The sequence below is a fragment of the Triplophysa dalaica genome, chromosome 16 (assembly GCF_015846415.1).
Source record: "Triplophysa dalaica isolate WHDGS20190420 chromosome 16, ASM1584641v1, whole genome shotgun sequence".
Classification (NCBI taxonomy): Eukaryota; Metazoa; Chordata; class Actinopteri; order Cypriniformes; family Nemacheilidae; genus Triplophysa; species Triplophysa dalaica.
The window spans coordinates 1,174,467-1,198,333 of NC_079557.1; the positions used below are offsets into that span (position 1 = coordinate 1,174,467).

General features: G+C 38.5%; 1 protein-coding gene across 1 annotated transcript in view; it reads left to right on the forward strand.

Annotated features, from left to right (window-relative positions):
- The first annotated feature begins 3,415 nt into the window (after window positions 1–3,415).
- Window positions 3,416–23,867, forward strand: part of pigg (phosphatidylinositol glycan anchor biosynthesis class G) — a 56,444-nt gene continuing 35,992 nt past the window's right edge. Inside the window, exons 1-5 of the mRNA XM_056770453.1 lie at window positions 3,416–3,740; window positions 4,504–4,709; window positions 9,892–10,101; window positions 10,174–10,362; window positions 20,783–20,921. Of these exons, the coding sequence (XP_056626431.1) occupies window positions 3,578–3,740; window positions 4,504–4,709; window positions 9,892–10,101; window positions 10,174–10,362; window positions 20,783–20,921 (907 nt within the window). The 5' untranslated portion in view covers window positions 3,416–3,577. The remainder of the gene's footprint in view (window positions 3,741–4,503; window positions 4,710–9,891; window positions 10,102–10,173; window positions 10,363–20,782; window positions 20,922–23,867) is intronic.

A 23,867-nucleotide genomic window follows, 5' to 3' on the forward strand; every position in this document is an offset into this window, starting at 1 on the left:
ATCGGGTAATAAGTCGCTGAAATATGGAGAGCTTTTGAAACCAAACACATCATTTTGAATCATAGGTCAGCATGCATAGATGCCTCATTAGCAGTGTTTATCTGTACGCAAGTCTATACCTGTGTGAAAATCAAATGTTGAATCAAGATCGTGTTTTGGTGAAAGTGAGTTGTGGGTTTTCTGAGAAGAGACGTGAAAGAGAACGTACTGTAGGTTTCTCTTCACCCGTCACATATCTGCTGATGTTTCCAGGAAATGAAAACCTTCTCTATATAACGTTTGGACAAAACTCACACCTCACAAACCGGACTGTTTGATCTGAAACATAATGGAGTTTAATTACAGTTAAAGTTTTTTTTATTCTAATCTTTTATATTGAATGTAAGGAATCTTAAGTCATATAGATATTACTACACACTATTAGGTCTATTTTTGCAGGTTTCATTTTGTAATTTCTTTTGCAATATTGGTCTACAACTATTGGTCAACAATATTGAACTTTGTCAAGATTCAACACTTTCAACAGTCTGTGTAAATAGTTTCAGTTTTGTCGATTTGTAGATGATGTACTTGTAAAATACACTCAATGTAAACTAATAACTGATGTCCCGTCTACTAGGGAATGATTTGTGGTCATACAGTCAGACATCAAAGAATATTACAGATATTTGTCTAATGACGTTTTGTTTTGTCAAATGTTATGTTTATGAGAATGAATAACAAAGTTGTGTTCTGCTGTTTCAAGTGTTTGTAGTGAGCCTGTACATCACAGTCTTTATCATTGGCGTCATCGGGAACATTCTGGTACTGTGGGTCACATTCAGGTCACTGTATGGTCAGATGTTGTCAAGGTTCATCTTTAACATCGCCCTAGCTGACCTGCTGTTTCTTCTGTCACTGCCCTTTATGGCCTACGGTGTAACTGCTGGATGGATCTTTGGCAGTTCTATGTGTCGTGTCATTAGAGCTCTCTACATGCTGGGTCTCTACGGCAGCATCTTCTTTATGGTCCTTATACCAGTGCATCGCTACATCACAGTCTTCCACCCTCTGAAGCGTTGGACCAAAACTATACAAATGATTGGTTTTGTGTGGATACTGAGCATACTCGCATCTCTGCCTAATGTGGTTTTTAGCCGTGAGATTCAAAGGCACAATCAAACATCATGCACGTATGTTTTTCCAAGTCCAGACTGGGTATCATTTAGTATTCTAAACATTAACCTCTTGAGTTTTATTATACCTCTGATCATACTTGTGTTCTGCTACTCACGACTGTCATGGGAGTTGTCCTCCCTTCAACATACGAATCGATATCCTGATCCAGATCTGAACAGGCAAGTGCAGATAAGAACGAGAACTCTGCTGGCTGTGGTGTTTGTTTATTTCTTGTTTTTGGGACCAATCAACATCGTACTGTTCATCTCAGTCTTGAAAATTCAAGGTTACATGAACACTGTGGATTGGTATGGTTTGAGGCAGGCCCTGGAGGGGGGGAACCTTATTGCCTTCAGTCACTGTGGTCTCAACCCCATCATCTACTTACTTTCAGAACAGGCTTTCAGGAGAGAAGTCATCAAGTTCTTTCAAGAGTTTTTTGGAAGATTCAACTTATGTGCAACTCCTTCAACTCCAGCTAACGCAGTTGTGGCGGATTAATAAATATTCTGTTGTGTGTTTTTTTTTAACTCAGAGTTTAAACGACAGTTTTTAAGAAATACAGTTACAGTACAGCAGCCTGCTGACATTTTCATGTTTGTTCAGTGTTTTTTTGTTTGTTAAATGTATCAGCTTATCTGTGCCAGAGCTGGTTTTGCTTTGGGTTTTAGACTTTACATTAAACATCATGCGGTCATCTGATAACTATCAGACTGTTACAGTTAAGCACAGCAAACCCAAGAATCATTCAGTAGTGCATCACATGTGTTGCTTGTATGATGTTTTATGATAGTATGTTGATGCTTACATAGTCTTCCAGAGATAAAGTAAGTTTCAAATGAATTAACGCCCTCAACATGTCACTGAGAAAAATGATACGTAATTCTAACGTTATCCATTACAATTTGTGATTTTAGTCCCTGCATGTTGTGTGTTTTGTGTCTCATTCCAGTAGGATTTTTATGGTGTGACTGGTTCCCACCCATCTTGCCGGAATACATCCCACCCTTAAAACCCAACACAAAGTGGTGGCGAGATCAAGCCCCATGAAGCATTGAAGCTTTTCAGCCAAGCGGTTCACAGAAGTGTTCATTTCTCGAGGCATAATTTGCTCACAATACCACCTGGTGGCAAAAGATTCTAAAACAAGAAGATACATTACAGATGTGCCCAGGGGCGGGGTGGCAAGCAAATACAGTCCTAAATTATTCGGCTCAAATTGGCCCACAACGTATGCGTTCCCCTTTGCATTGCTTGCATTTGCGTTTTTAACGCGTCTGCCAGTCCACCCCTGGTTATGGAGGGACGGCCGTTCTGGACTCTGACAGATTGTCCTGCTGGTCAGTCCGCTCCTGGACGTGCCTGATGTGGTATTTGATACAGTTTTTTTGCTCCAGTTAAGGCTTAGAAATAACGGTGAAGAAAAAAGTATTTACGCATAGACTAATCTGTTATATCGACACAATTGAAATGAACGGTACCATCAAATGTGTGTAAATCAACCATTCGGTCATAATAGGCAGAAGGGGCAATAATAGTATATAACTGGAGAGTGTGTAGTTTCACTGGGCAGAGGGCAGTTAATGTGCTGTGGTAACTTAGTTCTTACAGCTGATGTCGCGGCAACATTTGAACCGCTTTGAACCACTCAGGCGGAAACTAGGCTTCAGACGTCATCTATGACGTCATTGGTATAAAGCCACGATTCTCGCTTCACTTAAATCTTTCGGGATTTCTCGACACACGCACAGAATTGAACTATAACCCATCAATACAACCCATTAGCCGTAGAGACCCCCAGAGACCACTCGAGTTTACATCACAACCAATACAATTCCCCATTGTAATAGTTCCCTTTAAATCCATTAGAATTGATCTGATAGTTCCTGTTGTTTCGTTCAGGACTGAAACTGTAATTTAGATAATAAGGGTGGGATTTAACATTAGCGAAGTTAACGTTTAAGTGTTTTACCTACATTATACTATATTATAAAGTTGTAATGTGTTTGCAGTCCGTCGTCTCCCTCTACAGGCTCAACACAGAACAGGCTGAAGTATTTCGAAGCGCATTTTTATATATTAAAATAAAGCTACCCTATAAATTATCGGAGATGTAGTCATAAAATCACATTTACATATATTTTAAAATACATAAGTGCACATAAAATAATATTAAATAGCACTTTCGTGAGCAGGTTGGCGGTCGTGTTGATCCTCTCGAGCTGCCGTAGCCGCGTCTACGTCACAACGCGGAAATGAGAATTCAAAACACTAATCCTCCAGACGCTTCATTCATCGAGTTTCTCTGTCTGACAGCTACAGATTTCATGTCGTTTTATCTTCGACATGATGTCATTTTGTAGATAAATGAGATATGAGTCAGTAGATCTCGAGTGTTTATGTTGTGAGAGTGTCATTAATGTTCATCATGAGGTTGAGTTCATCTGTGTTTGCGTTACTCTGTCTCATGTGTGAGGTTTTGAGCATCGCTCTCTTCCTCAGAGGATTCTTTCCTGTTCCCGTCAAATCTTCCGTTTCTTCCAAGAGCAAAGTGTCGGATCTTCCTGCTGAACCACTTAAAGGTAACTCGGCCTTCGTAGACATTATTATATTTTATTCTAATAGTTATTGGGGTTGTTAATAATATTGCTTTTCTATATTTTTTTTAATCACTAATATACAATTATTTATTAAGGTTTAAAGTGAAATAAAATGTATAATTCAGTGGTGACAGGGGGTGCTTAATCATGCTGATTTATAATGCTAGGTATCATTAATACATTCATTAAAAACGTGTTATATATAGAAGTTGTATACATTTTTATATTGTGTCTTTTCTTGTAGGCTCAAATCTGAACTGTCCCCTTGAAATTAAGATATTTGTATAGTGTTGTGTTGCTTTTGAACAACTGTGTGTCTGTAATTCAAATCACTTTTATTGTCATTTCACCAACATAACATGTGCAGAATACAATCAGACACACTGTACATAAATCACACATTTAATACAATATATGCACAGAAAGTAAAACATTTGTGTAGTCATCTTGATGTTCAAAAGTTCCCCAGTTCACCAGAATACAGCCTATATAAAAAAATAACCAAAAATTTCAATATTGTGTAAAACTCTGGTGGTTTATTGTGCATTCAAATGAATATCAATCAAACTGCATATTGTTTGTTTTGATTTCATTCATAATAACAAAAAAAATCAGCTAACTAACACAATGAAACACAATATAAACATGATTACATAATAAAAACATGATTTTTGAAAACTTTTAAAAATAGAGTTATGTCAATAAGAACCAAACTCTTCATATATTATGACTATCTGTTTTGTAGGAAGTGGCACAAACTCCAGTGAATCCCCCGGGCCGGTGTTCAGACGGGTTGTGATACTGTTGGTTGATGCTCTGAGAGAAGATTTTGTGTTTGGTTCTGATGGCCGCAGGTTCATGCCCTACACCAGACAAGTGGTGGAGAGAGGCTCGTCCCACAGCTTCATCGCCAAAGCCAGAGCGCCCACCGTCACCATGCCCCGAATAAAGGTACATCACGCACATTACTCGGTTTGTTTACTCGTGTCGTGTAAAAGATAAAAAGCTCGAAATATTCTGCACTTTCTGTACAGTTAGCCGCATGGAAAAAAGCTCTTATTAATAATTGCCAAGGCATTGCTTTCTGAAGTGTGTTATTTAAGAGTGATTATTAGGGGATTAAAATGAATGTGATTACTGCATTGCAAGGACATGTTGGGGTTCTTACAGGTGTACGTCAAGAGTTAGTTAGTGGATGAAATCTGGATAGAATTCATCATAGACAGGAGTTACGCTGTCGTTAATGTTGGGTCCTCAGTATTTCTTATTCCACAGTTCTCATTTACAGTCTCACATCTGTTATTTTTGGTCATGTTTTGTGTGTAATCTGCTGAGATTGATGCACATGTAGTGAACGTATCATGTCACGCTCTCCTCTGAGTGTCCAGCAGATGGCAGGGTTGATCTTTCCCTGATTCACATCCACTGTCATCCTGGCCAGCTCTCTGCTCGTGACACGATGACGAACTAAACCTCAAATACAGATCAGTCAATCATCTGTGCTGTTGATTATCAGATCAAGGTCAAGAAAGAAATCCACTGAATCACTGGAGAGACATTTCGACACCCAGACCTGACTTCTTTCTGATTGACTGTTAGCACTTCTGGGCATCATCGGCAGTGCAACATATGTGTTTGAATATATTACACAAACAATTTGTTGCGTCGGTCCCTCGTGTTGTTCATGTTCATACCATCACTTCTATTTTTCCATGAGGGATGAGATAATTGATGCAAGGAAACCTTCAGACGACGTGGCATGAATGTAGCTCGCTTCTATTATTTGATGACGTTCACGGCAGTTTAACCCCGTCATCTTGTGTCTGACACCATCTCCGGCGTTCTCCTCTCCTGTGTGTGTCTGTGTGCTGAATGAAAACAGACAAAGTGGCCCCATCACCAGTTCTTTAAGAACATGAGTCAGACAGCGGTGCCGCTCTTGTTGCCGTAGAGACGCTCTCGTCATCGATTTTCACACGTTGGCACTCACGGTGATGTCATAATGGAGGCCGCGGGGCGAGCTCCGGGTCACAGTTTGATGGTGCTTTGATCTTCGTTTAAGAAGAGTTGTGACTTATCGATTATGATAAAAGGAAACTCAGAGGAAGGAGGAAATTACTGATGTACAATTAGATTTGAGAAAAATCCAACGAAATTTTACGCACCCTGGCTCCCGGTTTGAGATTCATTATGAATTATAGAAGCTGCACCTTTGTTTACTTTGTGTTGATGATGTAGAAAAGCTGTACAAAGATTGTAAAAAAAAAAAACATCAATCACCCAGCGATGTGGCATGAAGAGCAAAGAGACGTGAATGTGTTGTGTGGGTTTGTTTCTCAGCTGTAAGACGTCAGATCTCCTCTAATGGTCCTTTAGATCCTTTGCTGTCCTCCTTCAGGTGTTATTGAAGCCAAAAGTTTAGCTTCTGCTGAAGTAGTTAAACATTTCTTATTTTCCTGCAGAGATAAGCGTTCTGCTCTCGGGGCTCGGGCTGTAGATTTAGAACGGCGAGGTAAAGGGATTTTGTATCGAACATTGGAGAAATCTCTCATATGGGTCACTTTTTATGTGGACTGACAGAATAAATGGTGGGCTGTTGTCACAAATGTATTTCCAAACTGCAATTCAGCTTGTGTGGAGGCGGAAGCGGAGAAACGGGTGTCAGAGAAAAAGAGTTTCAAATGAAGCCTTTTGGAAGTTGGAAAAGAGAAAGGAGATGATGATAGACATGCTCTCCTGCTGTTAGAAGAATATGCTGAGCCTGTTTCAATCTGATCACTTTTCTTCTTCATCATCATCATCATGAGTTTTTTTTCTTGTTAGGGATGTGCACACACCAAGAGTGATTACTATAAAGATTTTTAAGTTAAAATATTATTCAAGTTTAAGAAAACTACAACTATTACAACAATAAAATACCGACAGCCAATTAAAATTCATTTGTTAAATTGTTTGTAAATTTAAAATGTGAAACTGAAGCATGTGAGCCAGGGTAGCAAGATGAGTCGAAATGAAAATTAAATGAAAAGATTATATATATATATATATATGTCAAATAATAGATCATCAGTTATAGTTTGTGTTTAAACTGATTTTTTATATCCTTAATATTTATATCATCTTAAACAGCATAAGAGATGTCTCTCAATGCATGTTTTCTTTGTTAACTACTAGATATATTTTACTATAATGTTTTAACAAAAAACACATTTATTTACTTAATTATTTATAGTTCTGAGATTGTTTAAGAAATGTGAGTTCAAAGGGACTGATGTAAGGTGTCAAGCTTTGATAAATGGTGTTTAAATGTGTGTGTTTGTTCTTTATATTGTGCGATTGTACTGTTGAGCTGGGGACTAGATTTGGTTCGGGTTTGTTCTTCAGCTTGTTAGATTTCCAACTGAAAAATGTATGATCTTGTGCGGTAAAGCGAAGTTTAGCACACGTTTTGGGAAGCAGTGTTAGTCCCTTTATATAAAAACGTCTGTTGAAAGCATATAATGTAAAATGTTTGTGACACACGAGATGAAGTTTCAGACTGGAGTACACAAGGATTTTTATCTTCAGCTCCCTCTGTGTTGTGTATTAGAGCATCAGTTATCAAGCAAACAGATTTTCACGTGCCAAACTCTGACATGCAGCAGAAACGTCCTGCAGAGGAGCCGCTGTTCTCTAATCGCCCGTGTTTCATCGCAAATGTGAAACAACTGAAGCCACCAGCCTGTGATTTTACAGAAGCTCCGGTGAAAAACGGACGTTCTGTTCATCCTGCTGACAGAGAAATGAGAGAGATTTCATTTCAAAATCCAACGGCTGATTAAACACATCCAATCAATTTGCAGACAAGTCATAAACCACACCCATTATTTTTCTCATTTTAAATTCCATTTACTCGGAAGTGTGTCAACATACAGAAGTGTTAAAACTATCCCAACTTCCTGTTCAGGGGGACTTTAACACTAAATCAGTATTCTAGCCTCGCTCTGACCTTCAGTGTTAAACAGGCTGTTTTTTATTTTGTGTTGTTAGATGTTTTAGATGCACGTGTGTAAGTAATTATCTAATATTGGCATAGCCGTGCGCTGTAGTATTTTAACAATAGTTTCTAGTCATCGGTTATCGTCGTTTGTCAGGATGAACAAAGTTTTAAGTAAAAAATAAGAACAAGAATGTTATTGGACCTAGTACATGACAATAAAGATCTTGAATCTAGCATAAGTAGGAAAAATTACAATGTTAGTCAAAAGTGCCCCAGAACTGATTGCTGTCCTATATTCTTCAAAATATCTTCTATTGTGAACCAAAATATAAAGTATTTTGCCCTACTATGGGAGTCAATGGGGTCCAAGAACTCTTTGGTTACACACGCATTCTTCCAAATATCTTTCTCTGTGTTCATCAGAACAAAGAAATTGATACAAATTTGGAACAGAGTCGATGTAAGCCTCCTATTTACTGCAAATATATATAATTACATAAAACTATAACAAATATTCAAATTTTAGTTATAAAAAACAAGCATTTCCTGATGTTGATGTAAAGTTTCAATAAATGTTGTCTTTGTGGATCGGGGAATATGTGAACATTTGTCTTCTAAGAGATGTTCTCATGCTTACTCTACTCATCTCTCTCTCTCTCTCTCTCTCTCTCTCTCTCTCTCTCTCTCTCTCTCTCTCTCTCTCTCTCTCTCTCTCTCTCTCTCTCTCTCTCTCTCTCTCTCTCTCTCTCTCTCTCTCTCTCTCTCTCTCTCTCTCTCTCTCTCTCTCTCTCTCTATCTGTGTGTCTCTCTCTCTCTCTCTCTCTCTCTGTTCTCTTTCTCTCTCTCTCTCTCTCTCTCTCTCTCTCTCTCTCTCTCTCTCTCTCTCTCTCTGTTCTCTCTCTCTCTCTCTCTCTCTCTGTTCTCTCTCTCTCTCTGTTCTCTCTCTCTCTCTCTCTCTCTGTTTTCTCTCTCTCTCTCTCTCTCTCTCTCTCTCTCTGTTCTCTCTCTCTCTCTCTTCTCTCTCTATCTGTGTGTCTCTCTCTCTCTGTTCTCTTTCTCTCTCTCTCTCTCTCTCTCTCTCTCTCTCTCTCTCTCTCTCTCTCTCTCTCTCTCTCTCTCTCTCTGTTCTCTCTCTCTCTCTCTCTGTTCTCTCTCTCTCTCTGTTCTCTCTCTCTCTCTCTCTCTCTCTCTCTGTTCTCTTTCTCTCTCTCTCTCTCTCTCTCTCTCTCTCTCTCTCTCTCTCTCTCTCTCTCTCTGTTCTCTCTCTCTCTCTCTTTCTCTCTCTATCTGTGTGTCTCTCTCTCTCTCTCTCTCTCTCTGTTCTCTTTCTCTGTCTCTCTCTCTCTGTTCTCTCTCTCTGTTCTCTCTCTCTCTCTCTCTCTCTCTCTCTCTCTCTCTCTCTCGTTTCCCTCTCTCTGTCTCTCTTCCCTCCCTCTCTCTCTTCCTCCCTCTCTCTCTGTGTTCATTGTCTATGACAAACACGCGTGATGACAGTAATGATGTTGTGAGACACGTAATCTATATCCTCATTATAACCCACACAGCAAGCAGGACGGCTGATCTCATGGATCGTGAGTGTGTGTGTGTGTGTGTGTGTGTGTGTGTGAGAGTCGTATGTAGTTTTCATTGACAGCATCATTAGATGATGGCCTTCCTGAGAGATGAGCTTGTAGGAGTTTTGTAAGTGAGAAGGTTTTGTTTTCCAGCAGGACGAGGACGAGGTTTTGTGATTCTCTTTCCTCCTGGTGAAACTACAAAGAGTTTGAATTTTGTGATGCTGTTCCAAGAATAGCTAATGAAGCATCTGGCCTATTTTAACATCTCCGTTCATTTACATTCACACACATTCAACCTCACACGTCACAAGATGAGAAAGGTTTCATACACAACAAGTAACAACAGGTTTTGTATATTTTATTACAGTGTAGTTTTATGTTTGGGTTATGCTTTGATGTGTGTGTCTCTGTTTGATGTTGTACAATATCTTCTAAATGCTTCGTTTATTAGGGTTTCAATATAATGTGTATGTATATAAATGCTTTCTGTTCGGCTCTGCTGAGATCTCAGTTTTGGGTTCTTAAATGACAATAAGTGAATATGTGTTGTATGTTTTGTAAGTGGATGATGATTTTGTGACTGTTTGTGTGTTTGTAGGCTCTGACCACCGGCAGTATTCCAGGTTTCATTGATGTGGTGATGAATCTGAACTCTCCGGCTCTGTTGGAGGATAACCTCATCTGGCAGGCCAAGAACGCTGGCAAACGCATCATCTTTTATGGCGATGACACTTGGGTCCGACTCTTCCCCAAACACTTTATGGAACAGGATGGGACGACGTCCTTCTTCGTGTCCGACTACACGGAGGTGAGCGAACTCGCTCCAAAATAAATCCGAACAATCATCACCATCATCTGTCACTGTTTGTTTTTGTCGCAGGTGGATAATAACGTCACCCGTCATCTGGACGACACATTAAAAAGAGATGACTGGGACATTCTCATCTTACACTATCTGGGCCTGGACCACATCGGTCACATCAGTGGACCGCACAGCTCTCTGATTGGACCAAAGCTCACGGAGATGGATGACATCGTGAAGAAGATACACGCAGCCCTCATATCAAAGGTGTGTGTTTGTAAATCTGTGAAACACAGCTGTTTCTGGAAGTGCTCATTTTAGGCCGCAGACATACTGCAGGTGGAGCGTGACAGTTCCCCGAAACCCCAACCTTTGGAACTCGATCGCGAATGCACGGAGGAACACGATTGCAAATTGACAAAGGGCAAATTTCCGTCTGAAACTGCACGCGCGAGCGGCCACGCAGACTCATTGTAGGTCCTGCACAGTGCAATTTAAGGCTTCACACAAAAGCTTTATATCTACAAAGTACACAAATGTCCACCAGGAAGCAGCAGCAATTACCAATAATATACAAGTATGTTCGTCTTTCAAACTGTAATTTTTGAATTAGCGCAAGTCTCTCTCTCCCGAGGAGTTCAGAGTGCGCGTGAAGGGAGTGACGTATAAATAAAGTGCCTTTTCATGTATTTCTGAACTTGGACGGCTGTTTAAAGCTGTTGACAGTTATTAAATATGTAAAACGCTATTTACGACGCGTCTGTATTATAAATATCGCTCGGGTTAAAATCATGAAACCTGTTCTCGTGACGGAATGTTTTGGAATAATGCCCAGAACACTTCAATCTTGTAATGGTTTTAATACAAAAAGCTGATGGTTCACAAGGGTATTTTAATGGAAACCATTAATTTCTGTGATGGTTTCTTTTGTTTTTTTCAGCAAGGTTGTAACATTGATAATCTGATCTCTTAAGATAAATCCGTTTTATACAGATATTTTTTGCTTATATATAGCAGACTGGAGATGCTGTTGAGAGAGCCGAGTAGTGACCAATCAAAGCACAGAAGATAGTTGAGAAAAAAACGTTTTTGCAAACAATAAATTATTTCTCAAGTGTCAACAACCTTTATAAGGCCATCTCTGGTCTTTGCTCAAAATTTAAAGGGGCAGTTCACCTAAAAGTAATGAAAGTATTGAATTAAATGTTTTGACAATCACAATATTTCCAATGCGAGGTGTTCTTTTTCCAACTTTCCACCATCCCATACCTCCTTCCTTCAGTTACCCAGCATCCCAGCTGAACAGAAAAGTTGGCGGCCATGTGTGTGTAAATATGAGCGTGTGGTAAACTTGCAGGTTCAGCGGAGAACCCGACCACAGTAATCTGGACTATTGATAAGATCTATATGAGAAATCCAGCCACGCGGGGCTTTCGGTCACGGGTCATGAGCACAGATTCCTGACATCGGAGTCCTACTTTAACACCACCACAGGACAGGCAGTGTATTATCAGCACATCTGTTCTGAGAGAGACGGCGACAGAAACACACCTATTCTCATCAATCATAGCAACCCTTTATGAAGGAATTTATTCCTTTCATGTACTGCAGGTTATTCCCCGTCGGGTATCACATAGACTTGTGTTTTATCATAAAGTGTGCACTGTGAGGACATCAGAGTAAAATTAATTTTGACATATATTAGTAATTATTGATCTAGTTGTGTTGGGGTGATGTGTACATTTTCCAGTTTTTTCCTGCAAGTTGGAGCTTAAAGGAGTAGTTCACTTTCAAAATAAACGTTGATGATCATTTACTCACCCTCATGTCATCCAAGATGTTTATGTGTTTGTTTCTATAGTGGAAAAGAAATGAAGGTTTTTGATGAAAACATTGCAGGATTTTCAGATTTGTTTCTTTAGATAAGACCTTTATTCATGGTCTGGTGGTTTAAAGTCCTTTGAAGCTGCACTGAAACTGTCATCTTGACCTTCAAGCGTTTGGAGTCCATTGAAGTCACTATAAGTCTTCATCAAAAACCTTCATTTCTTTTCCAACAAGGAAACAAATACATAAAAATCTTGTATGAAATGGGTGAGTGTAAATGATTATGAACATTTAATTTAAAAGTGAACTACTCCTTTAAAGTAAAAAAATGACATTTAATGCAGTGCGCAATGTTGCTGTTTGTGATAGAATAAATCTAGTTTATTATAGTTTGCTCCAAGCCGTTTTTTTCCTTTACCAAAAAACCGCATCAGTTTTCTGTAAGAGATATGTGTCCGTTCGAAAGCTTGTTCCGTGTGGGATTGTTTGAGTATTGTTTGCGTGTAACGAGAGGAAGTGCTGAGGGATCAGAGAGGAGAAACAAGGGTGTGAGATGAATTAAGATGTCAGATTTTTAAAGGATTCCCCGGAGCGCTGTGTCAAGTCAGATGTTTCGTACCGAGGGTGGGTGAAGTTAAAATAAGAACAATCAATATGTACAAGCACTCTGTTCCTCGCTCTCTTAACCTTTACGACCCGCGGGGGTGTCCATCACTTTACGTGACTGAATCACTTCTTCTGTTTCGCAGAGGATTGATCAGTTTGGCAAAGCATTGTGGGTATTTGAAATCTGCCCATCAGCATTAGTAGCATGCCGTATTTGCACATTTGGTCCAGATTTCAAGGTCGTAACTACATCTGATCCATTGTTTTCATGCCATCATTTTCCAGATGATATATATACTCTATCAAGTCTTGGAGAGGTGCAAATTATTTTTAGTCCTGTGACTTCTTTAGAAACTAGAAAGAAACTATATTCTATTAAAAGGACAGTTCGACCAAAAATACAAACCTGCATGACTTTCTTTCTTCCGCAGAACAAAAAAATACCTTTTTTCTTTTAATGTTGTTAACAGATATCCCATCCACTTGCATTGGTTTTGTGTTCGAACAATAGCGAATGTGTGCAGACGCTGTTCGGTTAGCAACTTTCTTCAAAATGTCTTCTTTTGTGTTCTGCAGACGAAATAAACTTGGATCATGTTCAGTGTTTTTTGTTGGTTTGTCTGAAAGCTCTGTATAACGTGGTCACAATAAGAATGAGTACAGCGTGACTCAGGATGTGTTATTCGTCACAGATGTGAAGCACTTTGTTCTTGTTGTCATGATGCAGGACATCCAGGGCCCTTCAGAAGCGTTCGGCTGTCTCCAGTGTTATGAAGCGTCGTGAGATTTCTCATCAGATGTTTATCACACAACGTTTCGCTGTCTTTTTCAGCACCCAGAAGAAATAGTTGTTGCTCAGATGTCGCTCTTTTATATCTCAGGAGATTTGATGGAGTTCTCCGTTGTGTTTATTTTTGGAGAATCAAGTTATGGGAGGTTCACACCAACCGCGAATTGAGCGTTTTGTGGGAGAAAATTGCAAACAAAGTCAATGCAAAGGTGCGATTGCGGCAAACAATCCTGTCTTCCGCACAAGTTGAAAATATTTGTCAGGTCGCATCATTTACGCGAAAATAACGAAGTTTTTGCACGAGTAATGCTGGGTTCACACCAAACGCGAAAAAATCTTTATTTTCGCATGATTGACGCGACCGGACATATGATTTCAGCCTTTGCGAAAGACAAGATAGACGTGCGTTCGTGGCAATCGTGCCGCCCCGTGTCAATCGCAGCGCCTGCCCCGAGTTCGCGTCTTTGCATTGACTTTGTATGCTATTCACTCGCGCAAAACCCTTAATTGGTATTTGGTGTGAACCGAGCGGAATAAAGAGCGAGGAGTGCGAATAATAACAAACTTTTCCCAAGAGTAATAAAGAGCGTGCAGCGCCATTGTTCGCGTTTGGTGTGAACCCAGCATTAGTAAAATTGCTGTGGGAGAAATAAAAAGAGAATGAAAGTGTAGTTGTGTAAACACATTAAGAGTCTGGAGGTGTACATGAATGTAGATTGTAGAGGTCAAATCATCTGAATTTGTGTAAAATTGATGAGAAATGTTTGAGTTGATGTTGAGATCTTCAATAATATTGACTTGTGATCGCAGACTTGACAAATCTGATCTCAGTTTGACACATTGTTGACCTCTCTTCTCAAACTCTAATGACAGACACATTTGTCAGATTTCTGACTCTTTTTCTCAGGAGAAATATCTGAGACGCAGATGAGACTTAAGCAAAAGTTTCCATTTGCTCCACATTTAACATCATTGTTGAAGAGAAATAATTGAGATATTAAAGAGATCTCATCTGTGCTGTTGTAGATTCAGATGCGGTGCAGAGGTTGCTCTCACATGCGACCGTAGTTTCTATAGAACATCATTCTCTGCCTCTCTTATAATGCGTTCCTCGCTCGCCCTTAAAGAGATACTTCGCAGAAAAATGGAAATTCTGTCATCGTTTCCTCACCTTCAAGTTGTTCCACATCTGTATAAAAGTCTCTGTTCTGATGAACACAGAGAAAGATATTTGGAAGAATGCTCATAACCAGACAGATCTTGACACCTATTGACTCCCATAGTAGAAAAAATTACTTTATCATTTTTTTCTGTTGAACACAAAAGAAGATATTTTGAAGAATGTAGGACAGCACACAGTTCTGGGGCACTTTTGACTACATTTGTTTTTTTCCTACTATGGGAGTCAATGGGTGTCGAGATCTGTTTGGTTATAAGCATTCTTCCCAAAATCTTTCTCTGTGTTTATCAAAAAAAAAGAACTTCATACACATTTGGAACAACTTGAAGGTGAGGAAATGATGACAGAAGTATCCCTTTAAAGAGGAACGCATCATTTTTCTCCTCAGACAGAACAATTCCTCCATTCCTTTGTCTCTGCGCTCCCAAATGATCCATCGAATGAATTGATTTGCACACAATAGAAACTCTTCTGGCCCTCGATTGGGTTTCTGCTGGTCTTTAGGGTCGCTGTGTTCTGTGTTTTATCCTGTGAGTGTACTCCCACTCAAACAAATGCACGTCCTATAAATTACAACACTTCTGAGAATCCAAAAATAAGGCTACGCTTTAATTTCTTGTCCTCATTTTCCTGGACGTCGTTTTCCCTCTGTGAAGACGTGAATCGGGCCATGCTTTTAAAAATTCACCCACGCTGGGTTTTTGTGTCTATGCTGTATAATGACATGCAAATCTGTAATTTCCTTGTTTTGGACGAGAGAGAAAGTTGTCGTTTTTTTATTCTTACTTGACGTAAGCCTGAGGACACCATTATTACCTGAACAAACTCCCCTTAAGGCAGAAGATGTTGAAATAAAATGAAATTGAATGAAACTGTGCATTCTCTGATTTTACACACTATAGCCAGCCCCGAAGCATCATGGGTAAATTCTTATCTTAAGTGTGTAATGTTCCTCTCAGGATGCAATTCACAGTATGCGTTGGGAAAAGGTCATAACGATATGAAGTTTATTCAATAGAATCATAGTTTTGAGTTACAGCTTTATGGGACAAAGGTCATGGATTGAACTCAGAGAACTGATAAAACTTACAATATGTATAGACTAAATGATTAAAAAGCATCTACCAAATGCCTCAGTTGTTTCGAGTGAATTATTTAACAGAAGCAGTGCAAAAAACATTATATAACTACTCGCATAAACTGAGACACCTCAAACAGCTTTAATGCAATATGAACTATATTAGCATCCATCAGTGTTGCGTGTAACTAGTTACTAAGTAATAAGTTACTGTAATTGTATTACTTTTCCCCTGAACAAGTAAAGTAAGGGATTACTCTCATTTTTCTGTAATTTGATTACGGTAACTTCTGATGTAATTAAACTAAATATTTGTGTAATATATGTGTGTGCAGTAGTGGAATTGACATCAAAATTCAAAGTCTAACTTTAAAATCGGTGCTTTAATGTATAATTCTCACATTTGTGATACTTTGGTCAGTTAATAATACTACTTTATATAGTTTTATATTATTGATTTGAATGAATTAAAAGAGTTGTTTCATGTCCGTCCCTGAATTAATTAATAAATTGAGTTGATATATGATATAGAAAGTCATTAGTAATAAATGATTAAATACTTTCATTACTAGAGTCATTAGTAAAGTAATCTAATTACATTATTGAAAATGTAATAAGTAACTTGTAATTCATTACTATTTCAGAGTAACTTGCCCAACACTGTCATACACACCAAGAGACGACAATATTATGTTTACTTTAATTCACACACCACAGTTTAACTAGGCCCTTTAAATTGGAATAGTTTTGATTGGCTGTCTTAATTCATCAGTTCAATTCAGTGTTGCTCTGTATCTTTATATTTGAGTTGTGGTTTTATTTGTAATTCAAGCTGTCTGACATGATTTTGATGTGTCTTCTATATTTATACAAAGATGAATACGTCATCTGCAATTTTTTATTTTGTACTTGGACGAGGAGCCAAAAGTTTTGAGGTCAACAATTCTGATTAGAGGATAAAGAAAAGAGGATGCTTATGGCACGTTTCCAAGTCATCATTTGTCATTTTAAACACCGCAAATAATATCATACCGTAGACGTGAGGTTTTATAGTACAGATTTTGATATCGTTACATCCTTATAATCCAGCGTTTCAGTCTTTCTTAGTCACGCTTGCTGTTGACCTACATCACTTTTCATGTTTTCACACACACTGATAATAAATATCTTTAACCTGAGTTAAAGATGTGAAGTGAATGTGAAGAGTTTGCTATCACGACACAACATGAAGTCTTGACCAACTGCTGTTTCTCTCAATTTGTGTTGATCTCTTTGTTTAAAGGCTTTCCGTGATTTATTTGACTCTCGTTCAATTAAATCAAAGCAGCATTAAAGGATCTCTTGAGGAGACTCCTCAACCGTCGACCTGAATATAAAAACCCTGATGCTGCCGCGGCTGTGTGAAGAATCACTTTGTGTTGATAACAAACGTCAAACTGAAGACTCTCTCTTTCTCTCACAATCTTGATTTAACAGTTTTGGTTTTAATCATGAATTTATAACCTCCACATAAAAGCATCAGTAAATGTAAATGTTGTTTTGAACATGTATGGTTTGTTACAGCCGGTTCATTTATGGTCGCAGCATAAAAGTCAGGTCAAATCAAGTCAACTGTTTATTGGTATAAATGAACACAACAGCAACCAATAATTCTAGATGACAAAAACAGGGATACTGCAGGAACTAGAAAAAAAATAAAGCTTGTTACAAACAGAAGAAAACAATAAAATAATTACGACGAACTTCATCTGGCTACATGAGACAAGAGTCAGTTATACCTCACATCACCAAGAGATCCTCCCCAAAACCACAAATTTACATACAGGATATGCTCTCTAATGATCAATTAGTGTGGACCAATCAGATCGTCTCACCCTCTTCCCCAATAGAATTCAAAGAAGACTCAGTGTCGTCACATGTTCCACCTTTTTTTTTTCTTTTTCTATTTTCCAGTTTGTAAATATTTTGCCTTTATCTGTTTGCTTCTTGTTCTTAACTCACTCTTCAGAAGTCTCTTCAGCGACGCTTGTTTTGTGCTGAATTCAAACACGTCTGATAAATCCACACACCTTCTCTCCGCCGTGAATCCAGAGACCCAGCTTTTCAACACCACTCCCGGCACTCGCTTGAATTATTTTCTAGCTGCTTGACTTGCCAAAGTTTTGTTTCGCTTTAAGCTTTGTAGTATTGAGTCACGGGGGAAGCAATCTATTCCGAATGAGTTTTTTACGGTAACAAGAAAGCGTCCGGGGGGTAACTGTTAAAACACCTCATAAAGACGGCAGACGAGAGAAAACACACTTTATATTCCTCTCTTTATTCCGTTTCCTTCTGCTGAAGATTGTAACCCCTGTAGCGTGAGAATGAAAACACAGTTTTACAGTCGCAGACTCATCCATCACCATACCGCGGTGTTCCTGCAGTATATTTCAAACGCGCAGCTGGAATCCGAGCGTCCTGAAACTGCCACGAGATACTCACAGAGCGGCCTGAGAGCACGCAGCTTCAAACTTAAACTAGTTAGCATAGTAGACCAGCTACACCAGTTAAACCAGTTAGCAGAAATCCACTTTAGACTGGGTTAAGCTATTCTTCACGGTGATGCTCAGATAACAGTTTTCAGACCGGAAGGAAAGTTTAGTTTTTATTCTCAAGTCTTGGGTCGATTACAGAATGATCACATACCTGCTTTGCTTTGAGTGTGACAGCGTGGTTTAAATCACACCTGTCAATGCAGACTGTTATTTTCAGCTGTGTGTGTGTGTGTGTGTGTGTGTGTGTGTGGTGCGTGCGTGGTGCTTCTGTGTGCGTGGTGTTTGCCTGTGTGTGTGTTTGCATGCGGATAACAACCCGTGAGTGAGGCGGCAGCGGGGTGAGATGGTTTAGTTCACAGTGCCGGTCATTAGCGTACATTAACTCAAGCGAGAGGAGAGAGAGTCATTTGCAAGCTCATGAATATTTGAAACCGAGCTACAAGATAATAGATCATTGGTTGTTAGCAGTGCTGTGTGTTTTATTACAGGAGAGTCAATGTTCGATTCTCACGTATTCTCACGTGTTGTGATGTTTGTTATACAACACAAACAACTGGACAATATTCTGATATTTATAAACATGCTGTGACAGAAAACATGTAGCTGTGGAAAAATCTTGCTCATTTCAATTCATCATTTCTAGATGTATTGTGGTCGTTCCAGTCCAGCGTTTGTTGTATTTCAACAAAATCAAACCTCAGGAGTGACATAAAGTCCTCCAACAGCAATGTCAAAGACTGAAATCATGACAAGAGGCATGAAAACTGTTGGAAAAATCCAGGTTAAAACATAAAAAGTATTTGTTATGAATAATTCTTTATTTGCGCAGGATTTTCTATACAGTTTTTTTTAAAAAAATTTTTTTGTAAAATTTAATAAAAAACTGTGCAATATTATGCATATTTTTTCAGTGTTGTTTTATTTGCCGTATTTGAGGTCTGAAAAAATGACAGAGCATCTTTTCTGTTACGTCACCTCTTTCTTTAAATTTTAGAAGACTTAAAGTTTCTGCAAATTTTTATTTGAAATTTGGGAGAAATATTGTTAGTAGTTCACAGAATTAAATCAAAAGGATCATTTTACCTTAACACTGCCGACACGCTTGTTTGACATTCCTTCTGAGTAAAGAAGTCTTCACTCTCACTGTAGCCGGGTTTTCATCCAATATGATGTGAATCATTTCAAAGTTCGCAATAACTCCACAGCGAAATGGGTACGTTTCCATCAAGTTCCTCAAGTGGTATTCGTAACCTAGTAACCAGCTGAATTCCAGTTCACATACTATCCCTCCTTAAAGTTATATGTAAATTTGTCCCAAATCCTAGTATGCTGAAATGAGTATTCAATACACAAAGTACACAGATGGTCTGCTGTTTCCGGTGAAAATTCACACTTTAAGGGCGTACTTATGCGAATTGGGAGGCGACAACAGTCAACGGTATCAGCATCTTAAATTAATTTATTCGGCAAATGCGTTTCCATCTCCCATTGTTTGCATGAACTGTTTTTCGCAAAAATAAAGAACACCTAAAGCGAGTGTAAAAATGTTTTTGCGAATTAATGTTTTTTAAATTGAAATTTGGCCTTTTGAGCACTCTTTTCTAATATGAAAATGCGCATAAAACCAGTGTGATGTAAGCCCAGCATGCGTCTCTCTGCTTTGACAATACTTTCAATCAACTTTTTAAAGTTAAATAACTCCATTATATGTGGCAAACTATAGCTATATCCTCAATTACAGTATAATTCTGATGAATGTTGCAGCCCTAATCTTTATAAATGTCTATACTAGTCAGTGTTTATTGATTTCACAAGTCGTGCATTTGTCCATTTTTATAATTGTTTGTGTAAAGTCAGCTGTATGAGCAGAATCCTGTAGAGATGAACCTTTACTCGCTGTGTAGCGGACTGTTGTTAGCGTGTGCGACACGGCTGGTGCTAAAGTGATTCAAGCGGCCCAACACACTGAGAATCTCTTTGATGTGAAACAGAGTCGATCGTCCCTGTGTTCCGAGAGAGAGAGAGAGAGAGAGATGAGTTTAAAAACCGCAGTGATCTGCTTGCTTTAATGAAGAGGATTTCACTCAAACACACACACACGTATGTGTATATATATTTATTTTACAAACACATGTTTCACACGTACTCGAGCTCTGAAATTAGTAAAATAGAACACAAATATCAATGTTCATGTATATCACACAGGAGAGGTTTAGTGTCTTCATGAGGATTATTTTCTTTGGCAGTCACAGTGTATTCCTGGAATCACATTTTCACATAAAAGTTATATGCTGTGCTTAATTATTTGTCTCCAAAAAACATCAAACTATATAGTTCAATACCTTAAATGCAGAGGTTTAAATGTATTCATAACACATCTTTTTGGGGCACTCATTTTTTTCTCCTTTCACATTTTTACTCTAAACTTTGGGAGTTATGGTAAGAATTATGAAAAGAAATAATTCAAAATGAAATCTAATCTATGTCTTCTATATCAAACAGCTTCTTAAGATCTTGCATGCTGAGATTTAAAAAAAAATCTATCCTGTCCAAGTCATCCAGTTAAAAAAACACTTTTGTCGAATACGTCTGAACACTTCGTTTGTGAATCTTTTCTGAAAATGTGTGTGAATGCTACCGATGTACCAACCGTACACTTCTCTGCGTTGCAGGAATCTGAAGGAACGTTGCCGAACCTGCTGGTGTTGTGTGGAGATCACGGCATGACTGAAACCGGCAGTCACGGCGGATCATCAGAGCCCGAAATCAACACGCCCCTAGTGCTCATTAGCCCCGCCTTCAGGAGGAAAGGTGAGCCTCCGGTGGTCCCGGGTGGTCTTACTTGGCTCATTTGGGGGCAATAAATTACATTATTTCAAAGTGTCACGAAGTAAAGGTTAGCTACATTCCTGCTCCAAATATAAAGGTTATAAGAGTCTGTTTGAAGTTCAAGAGGGAATAAATGAGCGAATACTTTATTGATTGTCCAACTTTCTCACTCTCAACTCGAGTCATTTTAAGCTTGTCTTGTATATGTGATGTCTTTCTCGGGTCACCTTACTTCGGCCGGATGTGAAGCTGTATTCAGTTAGTGCAGAAACATATATTTTGACTCTAATACGGTTTTGGCTCGTTTAGAAGAGCTTTGCACACAATAAACATATTTATAAATCACATCCCAGACGGTGTACCGGTGTGTCTGAACTCTGGGGATGTTTTCTCATCTCTATGCAGCTTTAAAACAGATTGTTAGCGCACGTCTCTTATTTCACCAGGGTTTCACCGTCCCGATACACTGCTTAATGATGTTAGTTGCTTTCCAAAATCAAAGGTCTGTTTCTGCAAAGCGAGACTTCTCAGTAGAGATGACTCAACACACAGAGCTTAGAAAGAGCCGTTCAATAAAATAAAGATATTTTTAAATCAATGTACAAGATAATCTTAGAATATGCAAACTGTACAAACACCTGTTTGGGAGATAATAGAACCTTTGCTGTGTTTTAAGTCATTTCCAAGAGGTGTTTAATGCACATCTGAAGTGTAGACACTTCTCATAATAACAGGCAGACGTTTTCTGGCTCTAAAGTTAAAGGAGTAGTTCACTTTAAATTTAAAACTTCATGATAATTCACTCACCCACATGTCATACACTCTGAAAAAAAATCTGTATTAATATGAAGGAATTTTCCATTTTACCTGTAATTTACATATTGCACTCATAAAATTTTATTTTCTAGCATTAACTGAAATGATCGTAAAATGAAGGAAAATGTACTGCTAATTTTTTTGTGTGAATTTGTGGAGTTCGGTCACTTACATTAAATACACAATTTTTATAAAGTAAATGTTCTTTTTGTAAATCAAATTAAATGTAGGGCTGTCAAACGATTCATCGTGATAAATTGCATCAAGAATAAAAGTTTGTGTTTTCATAATATATGTCTGTGCACAGTGCATATTCATTTTGTAGTTTTAAACACATATACATACATGTTCATATTTAAGAAAAATAGCAAATATACAAATTTCCATCATTGGTAAATAAATACATCTAAAGATTTTCTAAATGTATATATCCACGTCCACGACATCCATATAACGCAATCAAGTTGGAAAGGTCACGCGTGACGTAGATTTCAAAAGATTTGAACATCCCTGATATACACACCAACTGACCATTTGAAACAATAATCTTGCACAATGACATTATTACCAATTTTATTGATTCTCACATGAGTCATATATCAATAAATACACTTTTGTCCCATTCGTACCTCTCCAAACTTGCTTCCTGGTTACAGCTTCAAGGTCACACACTGGTTATAGTTAAATCATACCTCCATGAGAAACAAAATGAAACAAAAATCAAAGACATATGACGTGTCATTCAACATCCAGAACTTCGAACGGTCTTCTTTCTCCACACTAGTAAGAACTTCCGCTTCACCTAAGGCAGAGAACATGAAGTCATGGACGCACTACACAGAGGCAGAGCAAGACATATATTTATGTTTAAAAAGTATGGATTTTTTAGTTTTCTTGTTGGAGATTGAGAAACTTATCTCATTTATCTCATCGATGCTGCCATGAAAATAAAATTTGGACCTTAACCACGAGTCCCTCGTTCAAAATGCATTTTGTGGATAAGAAGTCTGGAAAGCTTCCTCAAAAGCCTCAATTTGTTCTCGACTGAAGAAATAAACACACGGACGTCTTGTATGACACGTGGTTGAGGGAATATCATGAACTTTTAAATTGAGCGTGAACTACTCCTTTAAAGTGACCTGCACCAAACACGTGATATAAGTTGTGATAGAGTTGAAGTGTTTTCGTGACTGTACCTTTAAGACTGTGTCTGTGTGTTAACTGGATCACATGTGAAATGTGTCTCAGTTTAGCCCATGATGACTTTTAAATGACATGTATGTTGTTCACTTTCAGTCATACCGTGTCTGTAGCAAACGATTGTGTTTTTCAGCCTCGACTGCCTCAACTTGTCTGCAGCCGGATTCAGTTTTAACTTTCTTATCGGCTTGACTTTTATAGAATCTCATAGTTGTCCGCTGCGCTTCAAATCCCAAATATCCGTGAACATCTGATTGTGTTAGAGGATTTCTGCAGTGAGTCGCTGGATGATTTTACGCCCCAGGAGTTTGAAATTACCCGCTGATTCATGGACGTCTTAAAGCGCGGAGCATTAATTCATTTATTCCTCAGTTTCATACGACATTCACTTACGTGGAGTCAAGTTTGTAATTGATTGTGACACACACACACACTCGCACACGCACACAAGCACACGCAAACACACACACACTATATTCACACCCTACATGGTTAGAAAATCAGTGTGAGACGCACTCATGATCCACATGCACTCATCCTTATTCTCTCTCTCTCTCTTTTTCTAAGTGAAAGTGTGGAGTGACGGAGCATCTGTCTACACCAGACTGTCAGGATGAATGTGATAATTGTTTCTTTTCCTGTCTGATCTATTTTTTGTGATCTCTTAATCATTCACATTGATGATGACATCATCGTCTTTCTTTTTCTCTCTTTCTCTTTCTCTCTCTCTCTCTCTCTCTCTCTCTCTCTCTCTCTCTCTCTCTCTCTCTCTCTCTCTCTCGTTCGTTCATTCTTTCTGTCTTTTTTCTTTCTTTCTATCTTTTTTTCTGCAGAATTCACTTCTGTCTGTCTGTCTATTTATTCAAAAAATATTATTTAAACGATACACAAGGATTCTGTTTAGTGTACTTA